The sequence below is a fragment of the Meles meles genome, chromosome 21 (genome assembly GCF_922984935.1).
Source record: "Meles meles chromosome 21, mMelMel3.1 paternal haplotype, whole genome shotgun sequence".
NCBI lineage: Eukaryota > Metazoa > Chordata > Mammalia > Carnivora > Mustelidae > Meles > Meles meles.
This window is the reverse complement of record NC_060086.1, coordinates 38,071,952-38,098,787: the sequence shown is the minus strand read 5'-3', so window position 1 is coordinate 38,098,787 and position 26,836 is coordinate 38,071,952. Positions and strand designations below refer to the sequence as shown.

The 26,836-nt window shown below is 47.6% G+C and overlaps 1 protein-coding gene across 16 annotated transcripts in view; it reads left to right on the top strand.

The window, feature by feature from the left end:
* Positions 1 to 26,836, top strand: part of RBFOX1 (RNA binding fox-1 homolog 1) — a 1,785,930-nt gene that overhangs the window by 1,701,881 nt on the left and 57,213 nt on the right. For 14 of the 16 annotated variants that reach the window (XM_045993969.1, XM_045993978.1, XM_045993974.1 and 11 more), the window contains 2 exons: positions 4,160 to 4,240; positions 26,220 to 26,352. In XM_045993969.1, the coding sequence (XP_045849925.1) occupies positions 4,160 to 4,240; positions 26,220 to 26,352 (214 nt within the window). The remainder of the gene's footprint in view (positions 1 to 4,159; positions 4,241 to 26,219; positions 26,353 to 26,836) is intronic. The other 2 variants (XM_045993979.1, XM_045993970.1) reach the window with 1 other exon arrangement.

Sequence of the window (26,836 nt, the reverse complement as noted above, 5' to 3'; positions counted from 1 at the left end):
GGGAATGGCCCCGTGGATATCGTGGCTGGAATTTGGGATGCTGATGAGGGTGTGACAGACTTTGCAAAGGCTCTGATTGTTCCGAAATACGGTGTGCCACGTGGAGGCAGCTCCTAGCAGGCACAGATTCGAGCTACTCAGATTCCACGTGGAGCTGCATGAGTCAACCTTAAAAGCACCAGAGAGGAGGAGGAGGAAGCCAGGGAATCCCATCGAGAGAAGCTCGTAACCAGACTTTAGGCATGCACATCCCCAGCAATCAGCAAGGGCCAGAAGAAGGCACCCTCGAGGACAATGGGTTGGGCAAAGCACATTTTTAGCCAAGAAATCAGAAAGGAAGAGGTCTTTAAAAACATAATTACTCGATTGTATTTGTAAAACCTTCCGAGAGGTATTTTGTTAGGGGCTGGGAATAGATGAGTCTGGTTTGGCTCTGACTCAAGAGGGGCTCATCGTGGCTAAGTCCGATACGTAAATGAAAAGTTGCAATAGAGTTAGAGTGTGACAAAGGGTCTCCTAGGGAGATTTTCTTTCTTTTTTATTTTTTAAGTAGGATCCATGCCCAGTGTGGCACTCAGCGCCGGGCTTGAACTCATGACTCTGAGATCAGCCTGAGCCAGGATTGAGAGTTAGAGGCTTAACTGACTGAGCCACCCGGGCGAGCCTAGGAAATTTTATTTATTTATTTGTTTAAGTATGATGGGAGCATAGGAGGGGGAGTGATCCATTAGCTCCTAGGGACTGGGAAAAGAGGCAACTTCTAAAAGACACAGTAGACATTGCAGCGGGGCCTTTCTTTAAAATTAAATCCCTTGAAATTTCCGATATTCAACCTTATTTGACATAAAAAGGTCAATTTTATGGTTTAACCTAACAGTAGGAGCAGGAATGGCATGGAGGTTTCATCCTGTCCACCTACTCTAATCAAACGGTAGCAACTGCCTAGAAGCTGTGTTAAGAATGCTTCTGAGGATTCCAGGATAAAGAGGAAAGGACACTTGGAAATTGATGAATGACTGGTCTGTCCTGGCTAGGGAATGGTGGCTAGTGGTATAAATTGAACACAGTTGCCATCTTTAAATTATAAAGAGGAAAGCCTCTTTGCCCCCTCCTCCCTCAAAATCCTGGGTATTAGAGTAAAATTGCTTTATTAGCAAAGGCAATCTCTTTAGCAAAAATAGAAGTATAGAATGCCGCCATAGTGGCGGACAGTTCATGCTAGCTGGAGGCAAAGGGTCTATGTTGGGGGATGGGGTGTGGATAGAAAACACAGTGCAAGGGACTCATTAGAAAGCTGCATCACAAGGTGCCTTGAATGACCTTCTAAATGCTCCTTATGCTGCTGTTCCTACCCTATTATCTATTTGACTGGCTTCTTTAAACAAACACACATGACTCGCCCCTGCCCAAAAAATGCTTGGAGGTTACAGTGTTCTCCTTTGCCTCTTTGTTTCTGTTTAATTCAAAGCGTTCTCTTAAGGAAAGGTCACAAAGTACTAAGAGAACATACAATAAGTACTTTGCAAATTAAATTAGAGAATGTTTTTTAGGTAAAATAAAAAGCAAGTCCTGTGACAGTATAGATTTTGTTTCACAAAGGTCAGAATTATTGCATAAAGAATTTTTTTCCCCACTACCAAGAGGGCTTCCAAAGAAGTTATTTCAATGCACTTGCTCGGGATCTACAGCGTAAGAGCATTAGGAAAGCTTCATTATGCCCTGCCAGGATTTAGCTTCCTAGAGGGAATCTGTGTTGTGTCCCAATGGGATTCTCTAAATTGCACTGAGAGTGTTGAAAATTGACCCTAAGGTTTTAACTGCACAATACCGAAATGTCCTTCTGGGTATATTTTTGCGACAACTATGCCATTTTTCTTTTGAAACCAAGGTACCCCCCAAGAAACTTCAGATTTCATTTTAAAAGTGGTTTCGATCCAGGGGTGGACATGAGAGACCCACTGAGTTTTCTCACGGGTCCCCCCCTAGAAGACGCTGATTTGACAGCTCTCTGTGTGTCCTATAGAAATGTTCATTTCTATCTAAGGTTGTGGCAGTGAGTGAGAACCTGGGGATGAATGGCCTTTGCAAAGTCAGGCGAAGTACTCGTTGATAAGCAGGGTGGGGGTCAGGGCGTGTCCATGGGGCGGGTGTGCCACTCCTGTTGGTTGATTTCAGACCCCATACCCCCATGGGCTGGTGTTCCATTTGTTTGCTATTATTTACCAAACTATGCCAGTTTCTTGCCAAAACAGGAAATACTTACCAAGAAGAAATTAGACCATGTAAAGTCCCATCTTATATGTTGGGATAAACTTTTTAAATAAAATAGAAGAAAGAAACATCTGTGTAGCAAAGGCTGATCGTGACTCAGACCCAACCAGACTCTGAATACATTTACCACCAAGGGAAGGTCAGTCAGTTTTACTCTTATATTCACGCTTTTGTAAGGGCTCTTCTCCAGCTAGAAACGCAGGATACCAGGGTAAATGTCAGCAGGACCAGGGGACATTCCTTCAGATAAAACTTCTGTCCATGGGCTGCTTCTCTGGGTCAAAGAATGGATGGGGGTGGCTGAGTTGGTGATGGAGGGGCCACTTAGGAATTTTCATGCATCTTTGCTTTACCTGGAAATAATGTACAAAATTCAGGGAAACGCAGGGAGCAGAGGGTAGAAAAGGAATCTGCAGAAACCTTCTCAGCCCCCCTCATAGGGCCCATCTATTCTGGCTCTGTCCTGAAGGAGGGGAAGCAGCGGTCGTGGAGACCACCTCTGGAGCTGTGTTTGGTTTTTTAGTTCAGGAAAGATGGCTGTCTTTTCATGGTTCACGTGGCAATCCCTGTTTGACAGAACCCCCACTCACTCTGCAGGTTCCTGCTAAGCTTCTGTTGACCTTGGGAAAGCTCCTACAGGGCCGTAGAACCCCTTCGCTAGCCCTGGAGCAGGTCTCCAGAGATGTGTGTGAGCTCCGAAGATGTGGGTGAGGTCTCCAATGATGCAGATAGGCTTCTTCTCACAGGGGGGAGCTTTCCAGTTGTGACAGCCAGAGACTCCAAAACCCAAAACCAAATGGAAACAAGTGAACGGAAGTCACAGGGAACACAGTTCCATCATCAGTAATGGGCTAACAACTCCTCAGAAGTCTCTCTCAGTCTTTTCAAAGTCTGAGTGTGAGCTTTGTGGCAGCAGGAGAGAGAATTGATAACCCTGCGGATTCCTGACCCTGCTCATCCTTGGAGTGGGCGGTGCTTCAAAACACATCACAGACTGAGGGCATATCTCAGGATTTCACCGCTCCTCTCTGCTGTAAAATTCCATTGTGCCAGGATAAGCCCGGTGCCCTTTGCTTTAAATCAGGCAGAGGAGAGTCAGTTCTGCAGTGCAGGCTTGCTTGGTGAGGCAGCCTCTCCAGCTGGAGAGCTGAGAGCTTTCAGGAAGAAACGAGATACACAGAAGCCAAAGATGGTCTCACCCCAAGCCCAGTGTGGGTCCGGGGTGGGTCACATGGAGGGTGAAAGTTGCATTCATTTCTTCCCCGCCGCACTTCTGTTCTTCCCCTGAAGAACTGATTCAGACAGTCGGAAGGTGGGGGGAGGGCAGGGCGGCAGGGGAGGAAAAAGTTTTCTCCAAACATAGCAGTTCACATGCTTCCCCTTCACTGAGCCATGATTACGTGCCAGCCCCTGCCCCGGGCACATCTCTAGCCATACGATCCCCAACCCTCCCTGGAGGTAGGTATATTCGCCCCATTTTCCAGATGGGACTCCCAAGGCACAGAGAGGTACAGCAACTTACCAAGATCACACAGCTCAGTGGCTTCGAGCCAGGCTTGTCATCTAGTTCTCACCGGTATTTCTCAAGCCCCCTTTGGTGTATGCCATGCTGCCACCATCGCTGATCTGAAACTGGGTCCTGGGGTGGCCAGGTTCCCACTATGGGAACCCCAGGTGACAAGGTGTGACCCGTGCTTGAAGGGCCAGAGGGCGGGCTCCCAACTCCCTTCGGCTAAGCCGGGGGGTTGCCCCGGGTGTCCCCGCCACATGCACGGGGATGTGGCTGTGTTTTCATTTCTCTGCCTTTCTTGTTTGCGTTGCCGCGATCTCTCAGGTGTAGCGTGGCTGTTCCCAAACCAGATACCATCTATCTCTCTCTCTTTCGTAGGCACGGTGCTGCTGTGCCAGGCAAACCAGGAGGGATCTTCCATGTACAGTGCCCCCAGTTCACTTGTATATACTTCCGCAAGTAAGCCCACTGTCGTGGCTCTCTCTTTGTTTTGTCACATAAATCTGAGTCCAATCACCTTCCCTGCCATGTAAGTTCTCCTCCTCCCCGCCCTCTCTGCTGTACCCTCCCTGTGGCTCCCCACAAGATGAGGTTGGTTCTCATAAGCATGTCTCTGTGTTTCCCTGTCGCCTTAGCATCGAACCCCTTTGCTCATTACGTCTGAACGCTCACTTCCCAGATGTCCCCGTCATCCTTTGTTACGACCCAGCAGGATCGGGTCCAATGGATGGGACCTGGGGTGTTGGTCTGGGGGTTGGCGCATGGCGGGGAGGGGTGTGGAGCGAAAGCTCACTGCCTGCCTTCTATCACAGCCTTGCAAATTCACATGAAAATAATTGATGGAACACACACAGGCCATCCAAGTGGCCCCCTCACGTGACAAAAGATGCTCGGGCACCATTTTCTCATGGTGGAAAATAACGACTTGTTTGCAAGCCTGTTCTGCCCTTTGCCATGTGATTTCAGAGAGCAGGAGGAGGCTAGAGAAGAACGTGGTTCTCCCCCGTTTAACTGGGTGGGGGAACAACGGGAAAAGGCACTTTGGTAGATATGAACATAGCCATCGAGTGCAAGGGGCAGAAGACCAAAGATAAATACAGAAGATAGATCACAGTGTTGACGTGGAAAAACCAAGGATTTCTCTGCCTGGGATGGATGCTCCAGGGTGGAAAATGCCCCACCCCGACCCCAGTTCCCAGAACAGGTCGAACGGTTACAGTTCTCATGGATTCCATCACGGTACCCCTCGCTGGGTTGCCCCTCCTCAGAAAGACCCCCAGCCACCGCTGAGAACTTCTTGTCTGTTTCATAGACTATAAAACACGACCCTACGAAATCCCCGTAACTATGAAACTGGTCCTCATTGGGATCAGTGCTCAGCAGTGCGTGTGGGGATGAGGGAAGGAAGGCTGCTGGAGACCAGCTTAGAGAAGGGGGTGGGGGGTGATGATGAAAAGCAGCAGTAATGGGGATGTGATGACGGGGAGGATGAGAGACAGAGGGGAACCCTCCCTGAGGGCCAAGATCAAGCATCTCCATTCCCAAAGGCTCAGGAAAACCAAACTCTTTGCTGGGGGGCACAGGTTAGAAGCGGTCACCAGAAACCAAAACATGACTCTGAGGGTCCCGAGGGTTTCTGAAGGTACCAGGGGGTTCCCTGGTGCTCCTCCCAACCAGCGTAGCACCTTCAGGAGCAGGTTGGGCATGCCTTCAGTGCAGCCTATCTTCTTGTGCCCCAAGAAGCCAGCATCCAGCCGTACAGGCAAGAAGTTGTTCTTTCTAAGTGTATGGCCGTCGCCTCCTTTGGGTGGTGTAAATGTGTGTGCGTGTAGCTCGTAGAATTAGGAGGCTAGTACGCATTTCCACACGCTCAACCCTGTTTCATCCTCAAAATCTGCACCAGGTAGGTATTATAATGTTTGCTTTACAGCAGAGGAGTGGAGGGCATACTGAGGAGTGATAACCCAGGATCCCACAGCCACGATATGGTAGATTTGGTTTTTGAGCCTGGGAAGTTATTCAAAGATGGACTGCCTTTCTGGCTTCGTTTGACCCTAAATATCCTTGTCATTCCATTGTCTCTCTCCCCTACCTTCTCTATCAATGGTATTTTCTGAAGGAACGTTGGCAATCCAAAACTTGACCGCAGTTGAGTTCCAGAGGGTTATTTTGTTTTATTCTGTGACATCGTTGTCCTAGAGAACTAAGATGAAATGTTCCATATCTGCGCTGTCCAGTATGTGGGCTCCTGGGACAGAAGCACTGCCTTTTTTTATTTAATTTAATGTTAATTAATGCTACTCTGATTAGCCACGTGGGGCTAGTGGCTACCACATGGGAAAGCACGGCTCTCAAGGATCCTATGAAATACACATTTCTATTTCGGTTCTCTGTTCAAATTAATTCCAAATAAGGGCAGGTTTGAATCAGTATCACCGTTCTAAGGCAGCTTTGGGGGAAGTGTGTATCATCAATATGAAATGTGGGAATCTATCTCAAAGTCTTCGTATTAGAATAGGGGACGCATCCAGAGGCGACAAAGTCATTCAAAGCGGGCGCCAGCAAAGTACAGCCCAGGAGCCAAATCCAGCCCACAGCCTGTTTTTGTAAAGCGTGTGAGCTAAGAATGGGTCTTAGTTCTTTGAAGGGTTGTAGAACAAAACAAGAACTAACGACAACCTGTGATGGCGACAGAGATGGCCTGCAAAGCCTAAAATATTGTCATTCCAGCGCTTTCCAGAAAAAGCGTGTTGGTTGCGGATATAAAGGGTCTGTTTTTTTACCGAAAATCCAAAATGACAATATCATTTCACAGTTTATACATTTTTTTCCCGAGTTTAAAAGGGAAAAATCTATAATAATTATAGAAACTGTATAATGTGTGTCCAACACCCTTCATTTTTAAATGGCACGATCAATCATAGTACCTACACATTTTTTATCCCATTATTTCCACTGATTATCATGTCATGGGCGCTTTATGAAAGTATGTTGAGGGCCTTATAATATTCTATCGTTTCACAATATTACATTTTAATCAACGCCCCCCTCACTGTTGGTGGGAATTTTTCAGAAATCTTACAGAACCGTCCTTCTGTATAGTAGTGTTAAAGGAAACAATAATGAATAGTTAATTGTCCTACCGGATCACAAAACAAAACAAAAACCTAGATTCTTCCAATAAGAGTCTTCATGTGTTGATCCTGTAAGCAATGGTGTCCAGACAAGCTCAGTGAGTGTTTTGTAAGGACAGCATTGAGGCTTCTCCTTCCTCACCTGGGTGGCCGAAGGAACTGTCAATCACTTCCATCTCGAGGCAACAATGCCAGGTGTGAAGATGATCCATTCCTCCCTGAGACACATTGCTGAGGCTTTCTGCTTTAGTTCTCCAAGTGAGCAATACCTTTTGAGTCTGGACTGTTTGCCATTAACTGGCTTTTTGTTTTTTTGGGTGGTTTTTTATTATTATTATTATGTTAAGTTAGCTAACACACAGTACATCATTAGTTTTTGATGTAACGTTCAGGGATTCGTAAGTTGCTTATAACACCCAGTGCCCATCACCATACGTGCCCTCCTTTGCGCCCATCCCCTGCTTACCCCTTCCCCCGACCACACCCTCTTCCGGAACCCTTAGGTTCTTTCCCAGGGTCCAGAGTCTCTCACAGTTTGTCTCCCTCTCTGATTTCTTCCCACTCCGTTTTCCCTCCCTTCTCCTGTGGTCTTCCTCCCTTATGTTCCACATGAGTGAGACCACTCATAATTGTCTCTGCTTGGCTTATTTCACTCAGCATAATCCCCTCCAGTTCCATCCATGTCGATGCAAAAGTTGGGTAATCATCCTTTCTGATGGCTGAGTAACATTCCATTGTATATATGGACCATATCTTCATCCATTCATCTGTTGAAAGGCATCTCAGCTCCTTCCACAGTTTGGCTATTGTGACCATGGCTGCTAGGAACATTAGGGTGCATGTGCCCCTTCTTTTCACTACATCTGTATCTTTGGGAGTAACACCTAGTAGTGCAACCGTTGGGTCGTAGGGTTAGCTGGCTTCTCTGTAAGTTTTCTCTTCCAGATGAAGGTACATGTTCCGGTGCAAAGTCATATGTTCTAGAAACAATCCTGCCCTCACCTGGAGGGTCATTTTGCTTGGTCTCTCTCTCTCTTTTCTCTCTGTCATACACATGCACACACACGCACACACATGCACACACACACACTGGGGCACACACGTGGCCACCGAGGTTCATGGCCACTCAGAGGTTCTCTGAGTGTGACATACGCATGGCTGAAAGCCACCTCTCTGGTCTCTGAGGTCTGAATGGTGCGGCCTCTTTGGCTCAGAATCTAGCCTTCTACCCAAAAGCTGAGGATCCCTTACTTCTCAGCAGGATGCTGGATGCACCTGCTTTTCAACTTGAAAACATGTGTATTTCTCGTGGTTATCTAACAGTCGTACTCCTGAAGAAAGATGTGTATAAATTACCCTTTTGTGAATCAGATCTTATGTGTTTACTGACTTCCATGATTACTCCTGAGTTTGTGTTGGGTTTTTTTTTCCCCCCATGGATCTTTAACTGGCCTTAGGTGTTTTAGGCTTAAATTGCCCTTCTGTCTAGCCAAATAGCTAATCATCTGTAAATAACACCCTTACATGCAGTAGGGGAGATGGGTTTTAAAGGAACCCTGCTGAATTCCTCTGTAATGAAAATAATTCCTACTTGAGGTTTTGTTTTTTAAGATGCACTTTTACATAATGGGTTTCCCCCCACTTAAGTGAATCATCCTAATAAAATGAGAGAGGACACGAAAGCATTGAGAAAGATTTCCACTCTCCCAGCTCCGTGTCCATACAGTGTAATCCTACAGATTCTCCCATGTCTCTGCAATTGGCCTGTTGTTCTCCATCATCCAGACCTTTATCCCAGTGTGAAACCCCAGTTCAACTTGTGTCACGAGACATCACACATCCTCTCACATGTCCCGATGAACAACACTAGCATCCAGAGTGTGAGTGGGCCTCCTTTTCAGCAGACAAATGATGTCGAAGCAAAACTCCAGAGAATGAGGCAAGATCACCTTATGCCGGAATGGAAAACACGTACTATTCATAATTTTGTCTTAGGAACGTTAACTTTTCATCAACGAAACGAATTAGAGTAATTACATGAACTACTTTGTTAGTTTTGAAATAATTTTAATTCATTTAAGAGCATCATGTTTGCTTTGAAGAGCCCACATCTAACCCCTTAACGGAGGGATTTGGTAAATGCTGGGGCAGAGGTTGTGGACTTGCTCACTGCCTTCTCCCTCCTGGGGCCAGCGATGGGAAGCTCCTCCTGTCTGGCAGAAAGGCACCTGCTTTCATGTGAGTGCTGTCTGCATACGCTGCGTGCTCACAGTCTAAAAACTCCAGCTGGAATTTGGAATGGAAAGAACATGTCAACTTACTTCCAAATGAAAACATTACCTCCATTTTTTTATTAGTTGAAATACCAAGAGGTAAATCTACAGTTCCGTGAATAACAAAGTCACTTCCTTTCCTTTTTTTTTTTTAAGATTTTATTTATTTATTTGACAGAGAGAGACACAGCGAGAGAGGGAACACAAGCAGGGGGAGTCGGAGAGGGAGAAGCAGGCTTCCCGCCGAGCAGGGAGCCCGATTTCTAATTTGGATTAGCTAAAGTCAGCTCTCTCACTGATCCTTATTTCCGCGTGAAGTAGATGCTTCCAAAAGCAGGTCGATATTACCCGCTGAATTCTGTTTTCTTTACAATTTTATGAATAGACTTTAAATTACAAATTTAACATTTGCTTCCGTAATTAGAGAATCATGCAAGTAAACACACACGTGTGTGTGTGTGTGTGTGTGTGTGTAATGATGTAATAATATCCCCCATTTTATCCCAGAACAGACACCTTTAAAGTTACTCATACTGACTGCCCGGAAAGTATCTTCCCACATTTTCTCCATAATAATGCAAAGAAGGACATACACACGTAAAACGGGGGTGTTAGTCATTTGATTGTATACAGAGGGGAGTGCTACACACATGTATTTTGCATGCATTACACATATTAATCGTGTTTCGTTTCACTTGATAGCAGGTTCGGGCTCTCTCCCATTCAGCCATCTGAGTATTTTCCGGCTGTCCCATGGTGTGGATGCTCCTTCAGCCCTTCCCGGTCCACACTCATTCACACTACCTTCTTTTCCTAAAGCCTGCAGCAAATACCTTTATGTATACCCCGACATCGCAGTGCCTCAAATCCCCCATCTAACTTCCCAAACACGCGATTGGTGGTTCCATCCCAACATCCTTGCCAGCACCTTCGTAGTCTGCTCTTTCTTAAATCTGACAACCCGATGGGTGAAGCATGGTTCACTCTCCTCTGCGTTTGCATTCCTCCTAGCGATGAGCATGAGATTAAGACTGTACTCGGCCCGTGGACATTACCTCTTGTGGACTTGCAGGACACGTGGACCCGTTTCTCTTTGGCATTTTTCTGATCTTATTTGAATTCAACTAGCTGACTTATGGGAGTACCTATTTAGTTTCGGATGTATTCCTCAGTAGTTCATCAGTTGTGTATCACACCCAGCGCCCATCACATCCCGTGCCCCCCTTCATGCCCATCCCCCAATTAACCCATCACCCCACCCACCTCCCCTCCAGCAACCCTCAGTGTGTTGCCCAGAGTTAAGAGTCTCCCGTGGTTTTTCTCCCTCTCTGATGACTTCCCATTCAGTTTCCCCCCCTTCCCTTAGGATCCTCTATGCTGATCCTTATTTTATTTTTAATTCAGATTGAGAGAGAACCGTTCATTAGGGGGAATGACCTATGACCTGTGAAGAGCATAGATGTTGCAAACATGCCCCATTTGGGGCCTTTGATCTTGCTTACGTTCCAGCATACATTTTTAAATACGCAGGCAAATATATCTGTCTTTTCTCTCGTTACAGCTTTAGACGCCACTTTAGGTCACAAAATCCCTGCCAGGAGCAAGTATTCCCTAACGTTCTATTATTTTTCTAGGGCTGCCATAAAAAATACCATAGGTGGGGGCTGCTTAGACAACAGAAATTTATTTTCTCTCCCTTCTGGAGGCTGACAGTCTGAGATCAGGGTCCTAGCATGGTCGGTTCTGATGAGGGCTTTCTTCCCGGCTCATAGATGGTTGCCTTCTCACAATATCCTTACAGGGCAGAGAAAGCAAGCCCTTGGGTGTCTGTTCTTATAAGAACACCAATCCTTCCATGACTTACTCAACCTAATTACCTCCCGAAGACCTCATTCCTAAACATCACCACCCTGGGAGTCAGGGGACCAACATGTAATTGTGGGGGGCAGGCTACTTTTCAGTCCATAGCGAGGGCCTTGGCACAGAGGTACCAGTTTTGTCAATAGGCAAAAAAAGCATTTTCCAGCAGAAATATGTACATGGTTTCATGTGCTTATCAACGCAAGCAAGTGTATTTTCCCACAGTTAACAGAAGCCACAGATGAACTTGAGATCGATTAGGATCCGTTAGGACAAGTCCTAACATAAAAGAAAGATGACAGTTAATTCCCCCTGAAATGTTCATTCCTGGCCACGGGGGCCAGGGGCGGGGGTGGGGATCTAGTGTCACAGGCTCAGGATGCTAAAGGTTATCAAAATGCAGAATCACTTCCTCATTTATTCACTTTTATGAAACTCAAGGGCGAGCAGTGGCGGCATGGTTTTAATTGATGTATTGATTGCAGGTTTTATGGAAGTCATTGTGTGGAATTCATAAAACAATGATTTAAGTGGCAGAAACATACATAAATCAGGCCTGCACTGTTCTACTTTTAGGTAATTGATAGAACTTCCTTTGGTGTCTGTAATTAAGGTAGCAGCCTAAATTAATTTATGGCTTCCTCTTTCTTCTGCCCAATACAGAAAGTGTCAGTGGACTGAGTTCAGTGGATAGAAAGTGCACGCACAGGTCACTGTGTTACTGACACAATTTGCTGAAGGATGTCATGTCTCCTCTCTCCCCCTCCAGTATCTCGGAGCTCCTCGGGGCTCTGAAAAGGCCTTTTCTAATATTTTCTGGAGGAATCACTGAAAAGAAGGATAATCAGAGCCGGGATGAGGGTCAGGCGAGAGAGAGAGTCACCTTGGACAAAACCTTAAGAGGTGCCAAAAAAACTCCTGGTAATCGAGAAAAATAATATTCTAATGCGGTATTTTAAAAAATCGAAATTAATGGAAAAAAATTGACAGTGAACAAAATAGCAAAATTTTCATTAACACAGGACGAGTATTATTAATCTTTTTTTTTAACCTTAGGGGTGATATGCTCAACATAGCCCTTCTTTGCTTAAAGTTTGAGAGTCTGTTCATTGTGAACTTTTTTAAAAAATAATTTTAAGTTTTTAAAACATTGCAGTGAAGTATGATTTATCCTGATTACTGGGGGGGTTTGGCACCACCTCCTCTTAAATTTTGCACCCAGGCTAAGTGCTTAACTGGTCCTACATTAGCCCAGCCCCAAATAAAAAAAAAAAATAGTAACAATACTCATATTAACTCATGGTTATTGAGCCCTTACTTTATGACGGGCATTCCGCTAAGCCCTTCACATGAACTTTCTCCTTTAATCCTCACAAGAAAAGTGTGAAATATGATTATGCCCCTTTTTGCTTCAGAAAATTTAGGATTAGAAGGATTAAGAAATGTGCCCAAGGCGACCCAGCCAGATTAATTTAGAACCCAGCCTAACTCAATCCCAGGCCTCCCATCTTCACTAGTCACTAAATGTATCCACGGGCAGCCACGTGCTCTGCTCCTGGAAATGTCCAAGCAGGGAGGGGTCGAGTGCGGCTTCTAGGCAGCCATCCAGCCTCTGCATTCAGGCCAACATTGTGCTTTCTTCTCATCCCCGGATCGCTGGAGAGGCGGTTCTTCCGTGTCTGATCTGCCCGGTCAGGGATTGGCAAAATAGTTCTTTAAAAGGCCAGAGAGTAAGTATTTCCAGCCTCGTGGGCCATCTGGTTCCTGTTGGCAACTACTCAAACTCTGTCGAAAGCTAGCCACAGACAGTGCAGAATTGGACAGGTGTGACTGTGCTTCCAATAACACTTTATGGACCAAAACAGTCTGCGGGCCAGATGCAGCCCGAGGGCGGTAGTTTCCGGACCCCTTTGCTAGGCTGGCATTCATTCTTACCTGGAAGGGCTGGACCCCAGACAGCTGGCTGCGATGGGGAGGAGATCAAGAGGGACCTTCTTTTCAATGTGCGCCTTCATGGGTCTTTTGTACTTTGTGACCTTTGGTCACATTTCCAAAACCAGTAGTGGATGGTAGGCACGTCAAAAGATACCCTTCTCTTGGTAGTGATCAAAGTAAGATAGATACATGAATTCGGTCTAACTAGGGCGGATTGGCTGAGTTTTGCCCTCCTAACGAACACCAAACAAGTGTGGAGTTGGAGGAATCATTTTGGTGCTATTGGCTTTCTCCAAGACCGGCCCCAGCCCCCCTGGGATAAGTGGTGAGACTCCATTAGCGTACTCAGGATGCCTCTTTGTTAGCCTGGGCCGATTCTGGCTTCTCTGGCAATTTCCAATAATGCTGGTCTCAGAGGGCCTCCAGAGTGGGTCTTTCTCATCAGGAACCCCTGCCTTGCTCCTTCTAAGTCTGTGGCTCAGCGCTGTGGTGACAACAGACCTGTGTCCTCTATGTCATCATCTCGGAAATAGCTCCTCCCATTCTTTGCTCATTTTATCAGTCCTTTGATGGGGGAGGGGGTTAAAAGGCATTACTCCGTTTAACCCATTTCTATCAAGTTGTTTCATATGCCAGGTGCCTTTCCATGTAACGTAAGTACTTCGTGAGCAAGGTGTCCTCTCTCTAAGAATTTTTTTAATTTAAATTCAGTTTAATTAAGCAAGGTGTCCTAAGTCAGACTCTGTAGTGTGGCAATCTCGTGGGCAAGACAGAAGATGGATGTGTGATGTTAATGCCTCCGAACTACAAACAAATTTCGATATTTGGGGGCCATACCCGACAAGAGGCTTGCCCTCTGTTAACACAGCGTTTTGAATGCCTCTTGGTAGCTCAGCTAAATACTGACGTTCTCGCCATCCTCCCGCATTATCCGTAGATGCACTTGGCCACTGAACTCCTATTTGCGTCACTGAACCCGCGCACAGGGAGATTTTGAGACATTGACTGTGCCATGCTCTGCCTGTCACCTCAGAGCACACGCCCGATCTAATGCCCAGCAACTGCTCACAGCTGGACATGGCTATGCAGCTACCCCACCACCACCCCGCTCCCCAAACCCCTGTGTCATTCTGTCTCCATCGCCGAAGCACCATCTCTCTGCCCGGCACCACCACCGGCCCCGCTTTCCCATGGCGTGGCACAGCATGCCGATTTGTGAGCAGCTGGTTTTTTAAGAGTTTTGCACTCACTCCTGTGTTAACTCATCTCACCCGGACTTCTTGAACAGCTTCTTGAACAGGCTTGGTTGTATTTTCAATCCACGCCCCACCATCGCCCCAACTGGGTCAGCGCCTTCATCCACAGCCGCGGTTGACTTGGGTCGAGTCATGATCCTACACCCCACTGTTGTGACTGTTTTGCCTCTTTAAAAAAAAAAAAAAAAAGGCAATTTCAGGGGGGAAAACGCATAAGTTGAACCTCCTCCGTTGTTTACAGAAGAATCTGGAAAGAAGCAGCCACATTTCCGGCGGCTGGGGTTTAGCTCTCTTGGCGCGTTGTTTATTAATCTCCATGCAAAATGGTGGCTCTTGTCTTTTGCAGATGGGGGTCTCCCTTCTGCGAAAGGCTGCCAGTTGCAAAACCTACCATCCCGTGGTGTGCCCCCAAACATCTTATTTGTCTTGATATTTCTCTCACAGAAATACATATGACAGATAAGGAGTCACTGGAGAATGGTTAGCTTTGTGTCAGACAGATATTAAAACAATAAACTATGTTGCCCTGGGATTCCAGTGCACACACAGCCAGAAACAAGGCCTAGACGAGATGTTTCTGAAAGGCAGCGAGGCAGTTGTTCTGGGGGAATTCCCTGGAAACCCCAAGTCCTATGATGGCGTTGACAGGAAGTACTTTTTAATGCTCACGTTTTTGTAAGACCAGCAAACACTGGGGTACAGCTCCCGTGCTGAACTCCTGGGCCATGCCTGCCTTCCGCTGGTTCTTGGCAAAGAGGAGAAAGAAACCCTCTGATGGGTTGGGCAGCTTGTTTTAGAGTTCATTTTTTTTTTAAGCCCTCGTCTGAACTTCATTTGCTTTCTCAAACGAATGTAGATTTAAGGGGGGGGTGCTAATCCATGTTCAGACTGAATATGAAATATTCTGGAGCCAAAAATAAGATCCTATGTGTTTCCTGGAATATAAAGGGGGCAGCTTGATGCTTTGGGGCAGGTGTGTATTCCTGGGGGACCAGGCTTTGCAAATGGAGCCAAGTCCTATCTCAAAGTCAGCATGGCCGGGAGTGAACAGATTAGAAGGGGGAGTAAGAACAGCTAGTGACATATAATTCAGGCCCTGGAGAGGGGCTCCTTGGTGCTTCTTGCCCAGAAATGTGTCCAATCACCGAAGTGGCCCCCTCCTCCCCCTGCCTCGTTTCTTTTCAAAAGCAAATCTCCCTGTGCAGTGCAAAGAATCAGGGAAGGAAGCTGAGCTTGCCTCCCTGGAAGGGAAAAGAGCCTGGCATAGTTCATTTAAACATGATAATTTAAACACTTGCTTCTCTCCAAAAACACCATTTTCTTAAATCATGTTTTCATTCCTGTAAAAGGACTGTCATGCCAGAAGCTGTTTTATTGCTCCTGGAGAATTTGAGGGGAGTGTTCACAAAATGCAGTTTCTAGGACCAAATAACACACCACATATTTTCAGTCCGTCTCCTTGAGTTTTGTTTGCATGCAGTGTAGACTCTGGAAGCCTAATTGCTTTTTATGTAAACACGAACGTACCAGAACCACTTCCGTGGGCACACCTGCCCAAGGATGTATATCACGCCCAGGTTCCAAGAAACATTTCCCAAAGATTCTTTTCTGCCGGCAAACCCAAGTCCCCCAGTATTGGTTTTACAAAATTCTCCCTGAGCCACTGTTAGTTCATGACAAGACCTGGATTCGGCCAGAGGTGGGTCTCTATCCTCACAGCACACCAGCAGTTTGACCTTGCCCAAATCTGGTTGCTGCGAGCGTACGCATGACTGCCTGCCCGCTTGTGAGCATCCTTGTGTGAAGAGTCATTCGGGCTGCTTGAGGCACTGTGTCTCCTCAGATCGTTGGCTACACTTTCCCTTTCTTCCATAGAAGCCATCTTCTCCGGGACTTTTTTTTTTTAAGTTCACCAAAGAAGCTAGTCTGGAATGTTTATGTTGGTCTAGTGACTGGACAACCTATTTCCGAATGGTTTTCCTCTAACCTGTCAATGCTGCAGGTTTAGGGAGAGTTCCAGCTCGGGTACCAGGCAGGCAATCCACGGATCCCCATGGGGCACCTGTCCTCAAGTTTTGCGTGCGGTGTGACTCAAAGGGTTGGGATTCTGGTAGAAACTTGTTCTCCAAATCCGACGGCCCTAACCCTGGCCAGCTATTCCCACAGTGGTGGCTGGAGTTGCATCGTGTACGGGTACACGTGTATGGGGGCCCTGGGAGCCCCCGCCGGCCCCCTCGGAGGGCGTCACCTGCAGAAGCTTCAGCAGCCCCAGAGAACCCCGGGAAATCCATTCCCACCACGTGAAGGTAATTTATCGCCCTTGCCTTGTTTGCTGCATGGAGAGGCAATTCACCAGGCTCACGCTTCCAGCCACCTGTTCGCCAGATCATGAATGATTTAACAATTGAAACTTCGCTGTATATAGGCACTTGATACAGTAATTATTTATATAAATTATTTGCCTTTTTTCCCCCGTGGCTACCTGATGAGAGCTAAATTGACGCCACTACAGGAGTTGTCCAACGAATCGAGTGTGGTAAATCTCCTCATCCAAATTAAAACAGATCTAGGCCTCTCACGGCTTTGTGTCCAGCCTTCCTTCAAATAACAGAAAGCACCTTTGCAAATAACTTCCACGGTCCCACCAGGTTAAGCCCTCCAAGACTGAGATTCATTCTCGCTGTGCCAGATGAAATGTTGCAGAAGTCCTGCCCGGGTGGGTATTGTCAACACCTGTGAGCAGACAGCTCACAAATACGTCTTCTGCGAAGTGCATCTGGGCACGTCCGGCAGCCACGGTGCTCGCCGCGCATGCCCGTTGGGTTCGTCAGACCGTTTGTAACCCAGGGGAGAAGAGGCAACAGCCAACGTCAGGAGGTAAGCGGGAGTGATGGGGCAATTATTTGAAAACCAAGGCTGCCATCCTCATTCAAAGACCTAGCGATGAAAGAAATTTCCACGTAAGCATTGTGTGTGGGTTTTGTGGATGCTTTTTGAATGTGTTTTTAAGTTAGGAAGCATTTCTGCTTTGGGAAGGCCAGGCTCACTGCTCAGACTAGATCACTGTGGGCATTCACTGCGTTTAGTTTTCTTTCTTTCTTTATTTTTTTTACCCCTGATGACTCGTCTGTTTCCTTGCTAAGGAAGAGACTATAATGGAGTCATGAGTAAAGTGATATTTGATAACAATATTAATAAATCGGTTATGTAGAGAAAAAAGGGCATTACCCAAATATCGGGAAAGGTTTTTTTCGCGGGTCTCTCAAATCTTGGAGAAAGGTTCTAGTTGAAGTTCGTCGTAAGGAATTCATTATTTTGACAGTAGTGAGTTCGTGTAGAAACGCCATGCTGGGGGACCCCAGGTCCCCATTGCTGGCAGAGTCCGTTTCCCCAGTATTTTGGGAGACGAGATAAGCCAAGATGGAGAAGGAAAGCGGCGTGTTGTAGACTCTTACCAGGAACATAAATCAGTAGTGATCCCTCTGGCCTGTATCCAATTAGTAGAAAAGGAGCAAAGCCCTTCCAGGTGTTTTGAAATCTCAGCGCCTAAACAGAGAACAGAAGCAAGGGCACCTGCCCTCCCCTTCCTTGCAGCTCCTGCCCCCAACCAGGAGCATATTGAGGTCTCCTGGAGGTTTGTCAACAGATTCCCCTGCCAATTCATTCCGTCCATGACACATTGGGCCGGTTGTCTTGGTTGCGGTATGAGTATAGGGAGAGGAAGTAGCAACTTGTACTGCTCTAGGAGGCCATGGGAGGAAAGTGAGAATGGGGAGTCCTGAAGGAGAAAGGAGAGAGTGGAAGTTGGAAGTTCTTGCCCAGGGCCGACGCAGGATACCTTAGTCCCAATTGTTTTGTTGCTTTGTTGTGTGATAGACGAGATGATGGGCTCTCGTGTCAGGCTGTCTGAGAGCATTGGGCGAGTTTCTGGGCTGCCTGACATCTTCCTGCTCTCCCCAGGAAAGGGAAGGTAGCAGTACCGCCTGGCTCATACGGTTTCCTGAAGATTTACTGACTTAACCTTTGGGTCTGGCGGTTAGCAAGTGTCAGTAAATCGTAACTGATACACAGTTGAAGCTCCTCTTTCTGATAATGGAGTATGGGAGGTTGGACTTTGCCTAACTGGGATCACCGCTTTGCTTTCAGTTTTCCAGTCACCATTGTCTGGACTTAGCTCAAGTGGGTTTGAGTCCCTTCTCACTCATGTCCTCGCGAAAACCCGACTTTCTCTTAGCATGTGTGCCTTTCCTAAGCAGCGTGGTCTCAACTCTCACGAGTTCAAGGACTGTCCCCCTATCCTCCCCTTCCCCCGCCCCGCTCCCCCTCCCCCCGTGGCTGAACAACTGTGACATTCTGAGTTCATCTGACAACATTCTCAATCAACATTGCAGTAATTACCCTAGGCCAGGTAACCCCAGAGGTGCGAGAGACACACAGTTTTGACCAAAATAAGGTCCTTAGGACATCCGCACGGAGAGCTGTATGATGAGGGTGCCCTTCGATGAGGTGGTCAAGGCCAGATGAGTCCAGGGGAGGAAGCAGGTTGGGGACGGGAGTGGCCAAGAGACCTTGAGGAGGGGGGGAAAAGCCCTCTGAGGAGGGATGACAATGGAGAGAGCATCAGAGTGAGCCGATCAGCTCAATGTTTAGGGACAGGACAAAGGAAAGAGAACATGCAGAAGCCACAGAAAAGGAGTGGCCAGAGGAGGCTGGAGCAAAAGGCAGAAGTGTAGCTTCCTGCAGCAAAGATTTAGGTCAGTAAATTCAGCTCAGGCAGTCCAGCCAGGACAATGTCACCATCTTTTTTTTCCCCCTTCAAATAATGTGCTTTTTCTCTCCAATTTCAAGTTCTTGCCCATTGCTTCAACACATCCTAGTCAGACCTAGAACAGCCAAGAAACTTCTGGCTCGCTTGGATTGGGCTAAAACTTTTGTACCAATGATGCTACGTAGAGAGATTCAATTAGGGTGCGCCATATTTTGTGAGCAACGACCACCCGTAAAAAGTTAATTAATCAGGGCTGTGTCAATTTCCTCGTGCCATGTCAGTTTGCTGCCAGGTAATTAATCACTAATCACCCACCAAGCAGCAGGCTGGGGGACCATCCATGAGCCACTTATTGTCTTTTCCCAAATAAAATGGCACGCACAGCCAGGAAGGAACACATCTTGCCTTTCATAATATTTTTATCGACACTTTTGCAAGTTGTAATAGACTGCAGCAACAAGCAGCTGCTGTTCAATGGGATATGAATATTAAGGAAACAAATGAGCGGAGATTTATAGGACATTGCGTTTCTGTTATGTCAGTTTTGAGATTAAACCCAGCAAATGAACAGTGAAAAATTACTCTTCCATGTGGGGAATGGTGATTAGACTTGTACATTAATTAGAAATTTTTGTTTTCCTATTCAGTGCATCTCAAATGAGGATGTCCTGTAAGGAACTGTTTGTCCAAAATGTGGATTTATTCACTTCCAAACAGCAGTATTTAATATCCACATGCATTTTGAAATGAAGCAAGAGTCCGTCCCAAATGTGTGTTTCAGGGATAGACGAGAATACGAGAATCAGAGATTCCAACAAATTAAGTGGCTATTTTGGTCTTTTTATAAATGACTGAATGGCTGGAACACCCCCCCCCCACCCCTTTCTCTCCCAAAACCTTGAAATTGCTGAATTTTAACAAAATTGAAAGCCTTTCCATTTTTATTTTGACCTAGAACTAAATGTGCGCCATCGTATTAAATTTCCCATTTAGCACCATTCAAAGAGAGTGACCCAGTTGCGTATAAATTCTGCTATAAACCAATTTGATGCACTTTTGTTTGAGATTCATTCTGGGGGAGAAAAAACAAGCAAACGTTTTTGTCATTTGGGGAAAAAAAAATCTTTTTTTTTTTTTTTTTAACTATTCGTTGTGATGTTTATCACACAACGCTCTGCCTCTGAAATGGAGCTGAAGCTGGTTGTTTCACCTCGGCATGCTACCTACCATGTCACTTCTTAATGTGCGATCCAGCCCGTGAAGCAGGACTTCCCCCAAGGGGAATCCTGCAGGGCGGTGAACCTGCTGTCGAAAGCACGTCTGCACCCCCAGACTTGTGTCAGTGAACAGTTCCTACCCTGAATTATCCACAGAGCGATTCAACCCCAAATCAGCACAGACAGCTCTTGCTCTCAGACCACTCCAGGGGTGGACAAAGGAAGCCCTGGGGCGCCAAGGGAGAGAAGGGTGGGGGGACAAAGAGCAGCCCTCTCCTCCATTCTGATGGAACACCTTTGCCAGGGCATCTGGCAACCTCATGCAAATTCAAACCAGCGCACAAATGCAAAGAATAATTGCCCATTACCGTGGCTGTATATTTTTATGGCTTTGATGCAGACTCTGCCCCCCTGTTGGCTATTGCATCTGCTGCTCTTCCATCTCTCCCAAAGCTCTAAAACTTTAATATGCACTTGATAACCCTCAAGTATTTTCCACTGGTTTTGTGTTTCTTCTTGGGGGGATTTCCGGGCTGGCGAGATGATCTCATTTGTGTTTATTTCGAAGGTAAGCACCGTATTCGTAAAGGAGACGGAGGGGGAGCGCGCGCATGTTCGTCACTGTAAATACACCGAGTGCGGAGCTTGGATGGGGGGGGGGGGGAGGTGGCGGTGGCGGGGGCTTTGTCTTTGATGGGAGACAGGCAGGAAGCAGTTGACACTTTGGTAAACGGGCCGTTTGGCGGATTGATACACCCACACATCTTCCCTTTAAAAATGTTGATTCGTCTTGATACCTCGCACATCCCAGCAGGCCTCTCGTTACATCCCTGAAGTTTCCATTTCATTGAGCTCCGTGCGATACGACTCCTCGTGCCCAAGAACAGAGCGAGTGATCCCACGAACACTCCCCCAAACTATGCTGCGGGTATCCATCTAGCTAAAGGTTGGGAGTGGGTCGGCCAGGAACGTTGACGTGTCACCGAGATGCGCAATTGGTGTTTGCTCTAAAAGCTCTTGCCCTGTTTCCTTTGAAAGAAACTCATTTTTAGCTTATGAACCAAATCCAATTTTCGTGGCCGTGATACCAGATTTTTCACTATGATTCATGCTGGATAAGGTTTAAGAGGGAACCTTTCCAGTATAATGAACCTGTGTTGTTGTTTTGTCTCCCATCTTCCTCTGTCTCCCTCATGCCAACAACTAAGGATTTATACGGGGTCTGCAAAGCAACCTGAATACTTTCCATTGTTCCCCAGTGATGCTCTCTTTACATGTATATTAACTGGAAGTTTGGCTAGGGGGGAAAAAAAACCAGTTCCAACACCATGGGTTTAAAAATGCCTATAATCTGGTGTCTTTTCTTTCTAACCCTGTCCTTTCATTAACAAAGAGGCTTTTTACAAACATGGGACGGGGGTGACAGGTTTATGACTTTTATTAACATTGATTTACTCCATTCCAGAATCAGAGAGGACATTGTGAGTTTCCATTTGGCATTTTTGCATTAGATTTATTAAACATTTATTGCCCACTTACTGAATCCAAACTCCTGAACTGGGGCATTGATAGACGGTGTGATAACTTTAACTCAACCAAAGATAGGTGTCGCGTCCCAAAGTAAGCACGTAATTGAGATGTCTTCTATGTGGTTCAAGGATAAAGTCATTTCGGTTCTGTTTGATCTGTAACTGAATCATCTGTCTAGGTAATTGCTTCAAATATGCATTTAACCGTGTCCCAGCATCGACAGGCCAGTGCACATGGTAGGCAAGTAAACGAATCCAGTCCTTCTGTCCTGAGTGGAGTCCAGAGGAAGCTTAACAAACAGTTGTGGGTGTTTTGTTTTTGTTCTTACCCATGCAATTGACCATTTGTTTTAGTGGCAAGAGAGTCACTCAGAATCCTAAACATCAGGGTAGGGGGACTTCCTCTAGTGGGGATGAGGAGAAACATGGAGGGCTCAGCCACAGATCCAAGGAGTTAAGGATTATAAGCAGGTTCTATCCATTGTTCCTTGTGGCACACATTTACCGTACTCAGAGACTCCGGATTGCTCAGTTGCCGGAGAGCACAGTCTGGGGTTCAGTGAAGGAAAGAACATGACCCCAAAGGCCCTTTCATAGGTATCAGTGTCTGGAGGAGGGCGGTGGTTTGTATTTGAGCCCTGCTTTTCCCCAGAACAAGAACCTGACCTCCAAATCCTGACATAGCACAGCAATGAATGTGAATTTCAGTGAATTAAGGTTTTGCAGTAATTCCAAGTACAATACTTTGATCCAAGTCCTCTCCCTTTTTATCCGAACCACACATACACTGCCAAGTGTGGTTGCCATTCCTGGGGCCAGCCCAGCACCTGTGAGCCCGGCTGGAGAAGTCACTTTTACAGGGATCATGACTGAGGGCCTGCTGTGTCATTGGCCTCCATGTAGGTGCGACTCCTGGGCAGGACACCTCATGTAGATGGCAGTGTTCCAGAAGGTGCAGGGTGACGAGGCTTTGCCTCTACAGTCCCAGAAGGAGGGAGACGAACATGGATTCACCTCCAAAGGGTATCCACGCACCTGCCCTGTGCCGGGCACACTTCTGAATCAACAGGGAGCTCTCTGCCCTCACAGAGTGTACGTTCTAGCAACAGCGGGAGTCCTTCTCTTTCCTGTCATCCAAGCTACTTGATGGCTAGCACACCCGGGGAGCTTTGTGGCTGCTTCCTTCCAAAGGAGATTAAGACATAAATACAAGTAGGAAGCAAGGGAGGAAGGAAGGAAAGGAAGGTCGGAATCCGAAGGAAGGAAAACAAGAAGGCAAAGAGGAAGCAAACGTTCATTAATCGTGATGACTAACCAGAGGCTTCATAAAGAGACCCCTTGGCAGCAGGAGACTGGTACCAAGAAAGGGACAGCTGAGCCAACCATCCACCTGGGGGACATCCATGCTTTCTGCATGAAGCCTCACGTCCAAAGCATCACGTGCAAGACCTCCTTACCTTGCCTAAGGCCACTTGGCCTCCCCGAAAAGCGATTTTTCAACCCAGGAGTGGGTGTGTTGTCCTTGCTGGGTTCCTTTAACAAAATAAGAATCCCTCCAATGTGCCGAACGTGGAGGAACCCGGAAAGCCCTCCGTGGAGACCTGTCCTACCTCCTCCAGCTTCGGGAGGGACGTCTCCCCCCTGTAGGCAAGGGACACACGAGGAGTCCTGGCTCCGCGCTTTTGAGCAGCTCGTGCTGCCCTGCTCCCCAGCCTCGCTTCTGTTTCGTGTTGTATCTCAACATCTAAATCCTCTAAGAATTACTGTAAAACCTGCTTGTCGCTGAGAGGGATCTGGTCGCACTCACTGTGCGCGGGAGCCGGCGATAATGAATGGGTCAGCATAATTACCGTGTCTCCTCACACAGGCGGCCAGCTGCTCTGCCAGATTGTGAATTTTTCATTTTCTTTATTTCAAAATCTAGGGCGTTCCTATGAAAACTTAATATTTGAACTGTGGCAAGATGGAGTTGGCGTCACAGCCCCGCTCACTCATTTTCTCGCCAGTCCTGAAGCAAACAGCTCATCTCTCATGACTTCTGGGCTTTTGTGGTGTTAGGACTTACTGGCTTTCCCCCTTAGGACGGACACCTCCCCGCGACTTCACGCACATTCGTTGAAACACAAGCGGGGGGACGTGGGTGAGCAGAGCCCTGCAAGCTGAGAGTTAAGGACAGCTGCGCGATTTGACTTGAACAACAATAAGAAAAAGAGGTTAAAAGCAACGTGTATGGTCTTTTCAGACACAAATGGAAAGATAAAATCATTCTGACTTGTTTGCGCAATCCCAGCATTGTACCCTCCGTGGTGAGAGAGAGATCTGGTGGAATCCATGAGAACCGGCAGAGAATCGCAAGTGACAGTCAGTCTGCACTTTGGGCTCAAAGGTTCTCTTCCAACCCCTGCGATTCTGTGGGGTGTAGGGGCTTAAGGATGGCTGCTGTGGGGGACCCCCCCCCCCCCCCGCTTCATCTCCCCGTCCCCGGCCAGCCCCATGCAGCTAGGCTACAGTGTATCCAAGGACGCCAGGGCTAATAAACAGATCAGGTGAAAGACTTCTGCTCCTGAGTGTGGTGGTGAGAAAGGGAGCATCCCCCCCTTTGGCAGTCTGGATATAAGCTGCAGTCAACTCCAACACAGCACGAGAGACAATATCTTACAAGCAGTTAGGTGCTCCCCAAAATGAGCTCCCGGAGAGAGGTGTGCATCTGCTGATGACCTACGTTTGCGAGCCTCCCTGGCGGTCAGATGTTCTGAGGTTGGAGGTTCCTGTCCCTCCCAGTCCGTCTGTCCTAAAAACACTGTGTGAACTCCCAGGAGAAAGGGAGCAGGGGAGAGGGGGTGGCATGCGAGGGAGGAAACCCTTGCTTCCTTCCACCTGTTTCTCCCTCCTTCTGGAAATCTCCTTTTGTGTCAGGGAGCAATTGGGAAAGGAATCTGGGACAAGGGGGCGGGGGGTTGGCTGGAGAGTCTGTCCATCCTTTGGCCTGTCCACAACTTACCAGTTGTTTTCTTGTTTACGTATTTAAGACACCCCTACATTCACTCAGGTGTACAAAGTTTAGAACCTACTGTGGATAAATATGGGGGGCTTCCACTGACTTGGGGAGGCACAGGCAGAAGCAAAGATGGACGGGCAGTGGGGGGGAAGCCAGGAAGAACTTGCTAGTTGATCGGGGAGAGAAAAGATAACACACTGACAGACTCCCTCTTTTCGAAACCATTACCCGTGAGAGGTTGGGTGTTCTGGGCCTTCAATACAGACCTCCTGCCTCAGTGGATTCCCCTGTATGGTTTCCCAGAAATGTGCCTCCTCCCTGGAATGCCATTCGGGCACCTTGCCTGCAGTTCAGTGGGGATGGCACGCTCGGGGCTGGCATAGCGAGAGTGCTGCGAGATTGCGCAGAGGTGGTTTCCTCGAGGCTTCCTGGGCCCCGGTGCGTCTGGATTTGCAGACACCCTAGGAGGAAGGACATCCCACGCAGAGGCAAGAGAATGAATTTTCAGGAGTCTCTGGCATCGGGCTTAATTTCCCTCTCGACTCCTCAGCAAGCCATCCCACTCTCAGAGAATTTTCCTCCAAGGAGGAAAAACTCAGCCCACACCCTCTTAAGAGCTGAGTTCCCAGACTTCTCTACAATTACGGTTGGTGTGTGCGCCTAGCTGTTAAATGGTTTGCGGGCGATGGGACATTGGTAACGGTTCGTTTCTTGGCGCGTAAGGGGTTTGCACACTTGTGATGCATGCACGTGTCTGCGGGAAAACTATCTTGCAATTTAAAAACTTTAACAAGCAGTAGGTGTACATACCGGAAAATGTGGGAAGGAAAAATGGGATAGGGAAGGCAATCAGTAGACAACAAACACACACACAGTTCGGCCCCAGGGAGAACTAGGGACACATTGAAATAGGTACGCATATGGAAATGCAAGTGTCTGCATATACACACGCACATATAACCATACCTGGGCACACACCCACATGCACGTGCGTAGACACGGTGGACACATGTTCACTTACACATGCACGCGTGCTTGGCTACACTATATACGTGTATTGTGGGCTCAGACACATAAATATCTCTTACACACGATATACGTGCGTGCATAGACACCTAGATGCTGGCAACACACAGCGCCTACTTCGTGCAATCCGCCTTTGCAGAATTTGAACTTTGCGCAGTGAGCTTGTCTCCTGTTACCACGAATTCTTTGTAAATGCTTGTCATTTACCATGTTCTCTTGGGCACAGGGACCGACCCCTTAGGCAGCCCATTCTGTCTGGAATCGGACCTTGACCTCCTCCCCGCTGGCCGCCTTTGGAACCCCGCCTCCCTTCTCCAGGGGCGGTGTCCAGCCTGGGAGGGGGGGCGCTGCGGGGAGAGGGGTCCTGGGTGGGCGGGTTGCCCTCCGCGACAGGTGTGCTTCTGAAAGCCTTTGCTCTGCTCTCTCCTTTCCCACCCCACAGTGCCCGGCTTCCCGTATCCAGCCGCCACCGCCGCGGCCGCCTACCGAGGGGCGCACCTGCGAGGCCGTGGCCGCACCGTGTACAACACCTTCCGCGCCGCGGCGCCCCCGCCCCCGATCCCGGCCTACGGCGGGTAAGTGGGGCAGCCCCCCCCCCAATCCCCCCCCCGCTCTGCGGCGGGCCTCCCGCACCACCCCTCCTGGTTGTGAGTGCATGCTGGTCTTGACTGCCCCTCCAGAACCGCCTCCGCATGCAGCCCTGCGCGCGCCTGCCGCGGAGCACCTTGCAAAGAGAACTGAAAAATGAGTGTAATTTGTCCTGTCATGGTTGGTGCCTTTAAGCATTCTACATGTCACATGTTGTTATGTAAATTCTCTCTGAGACTGAATGCTGGAGAACAGAAAAATGGCTACAGCCAAAGATGTATTTCTGATGATTGCAAACATCTGGTTATTAAGGAGGTTGGATCACATTTGCCCCTTGAATTCCGTCCATGGAGGGACACGAAGAGTCCCCAAACGTCAAAGTTCGCTGGGGTGGTCTTGCTCCCCTCCCCCAAAGACACCTTGCTCGTCAAGGTTTATGAACCCTTGCCTGAGAAGAGAAAATTGGGTCTG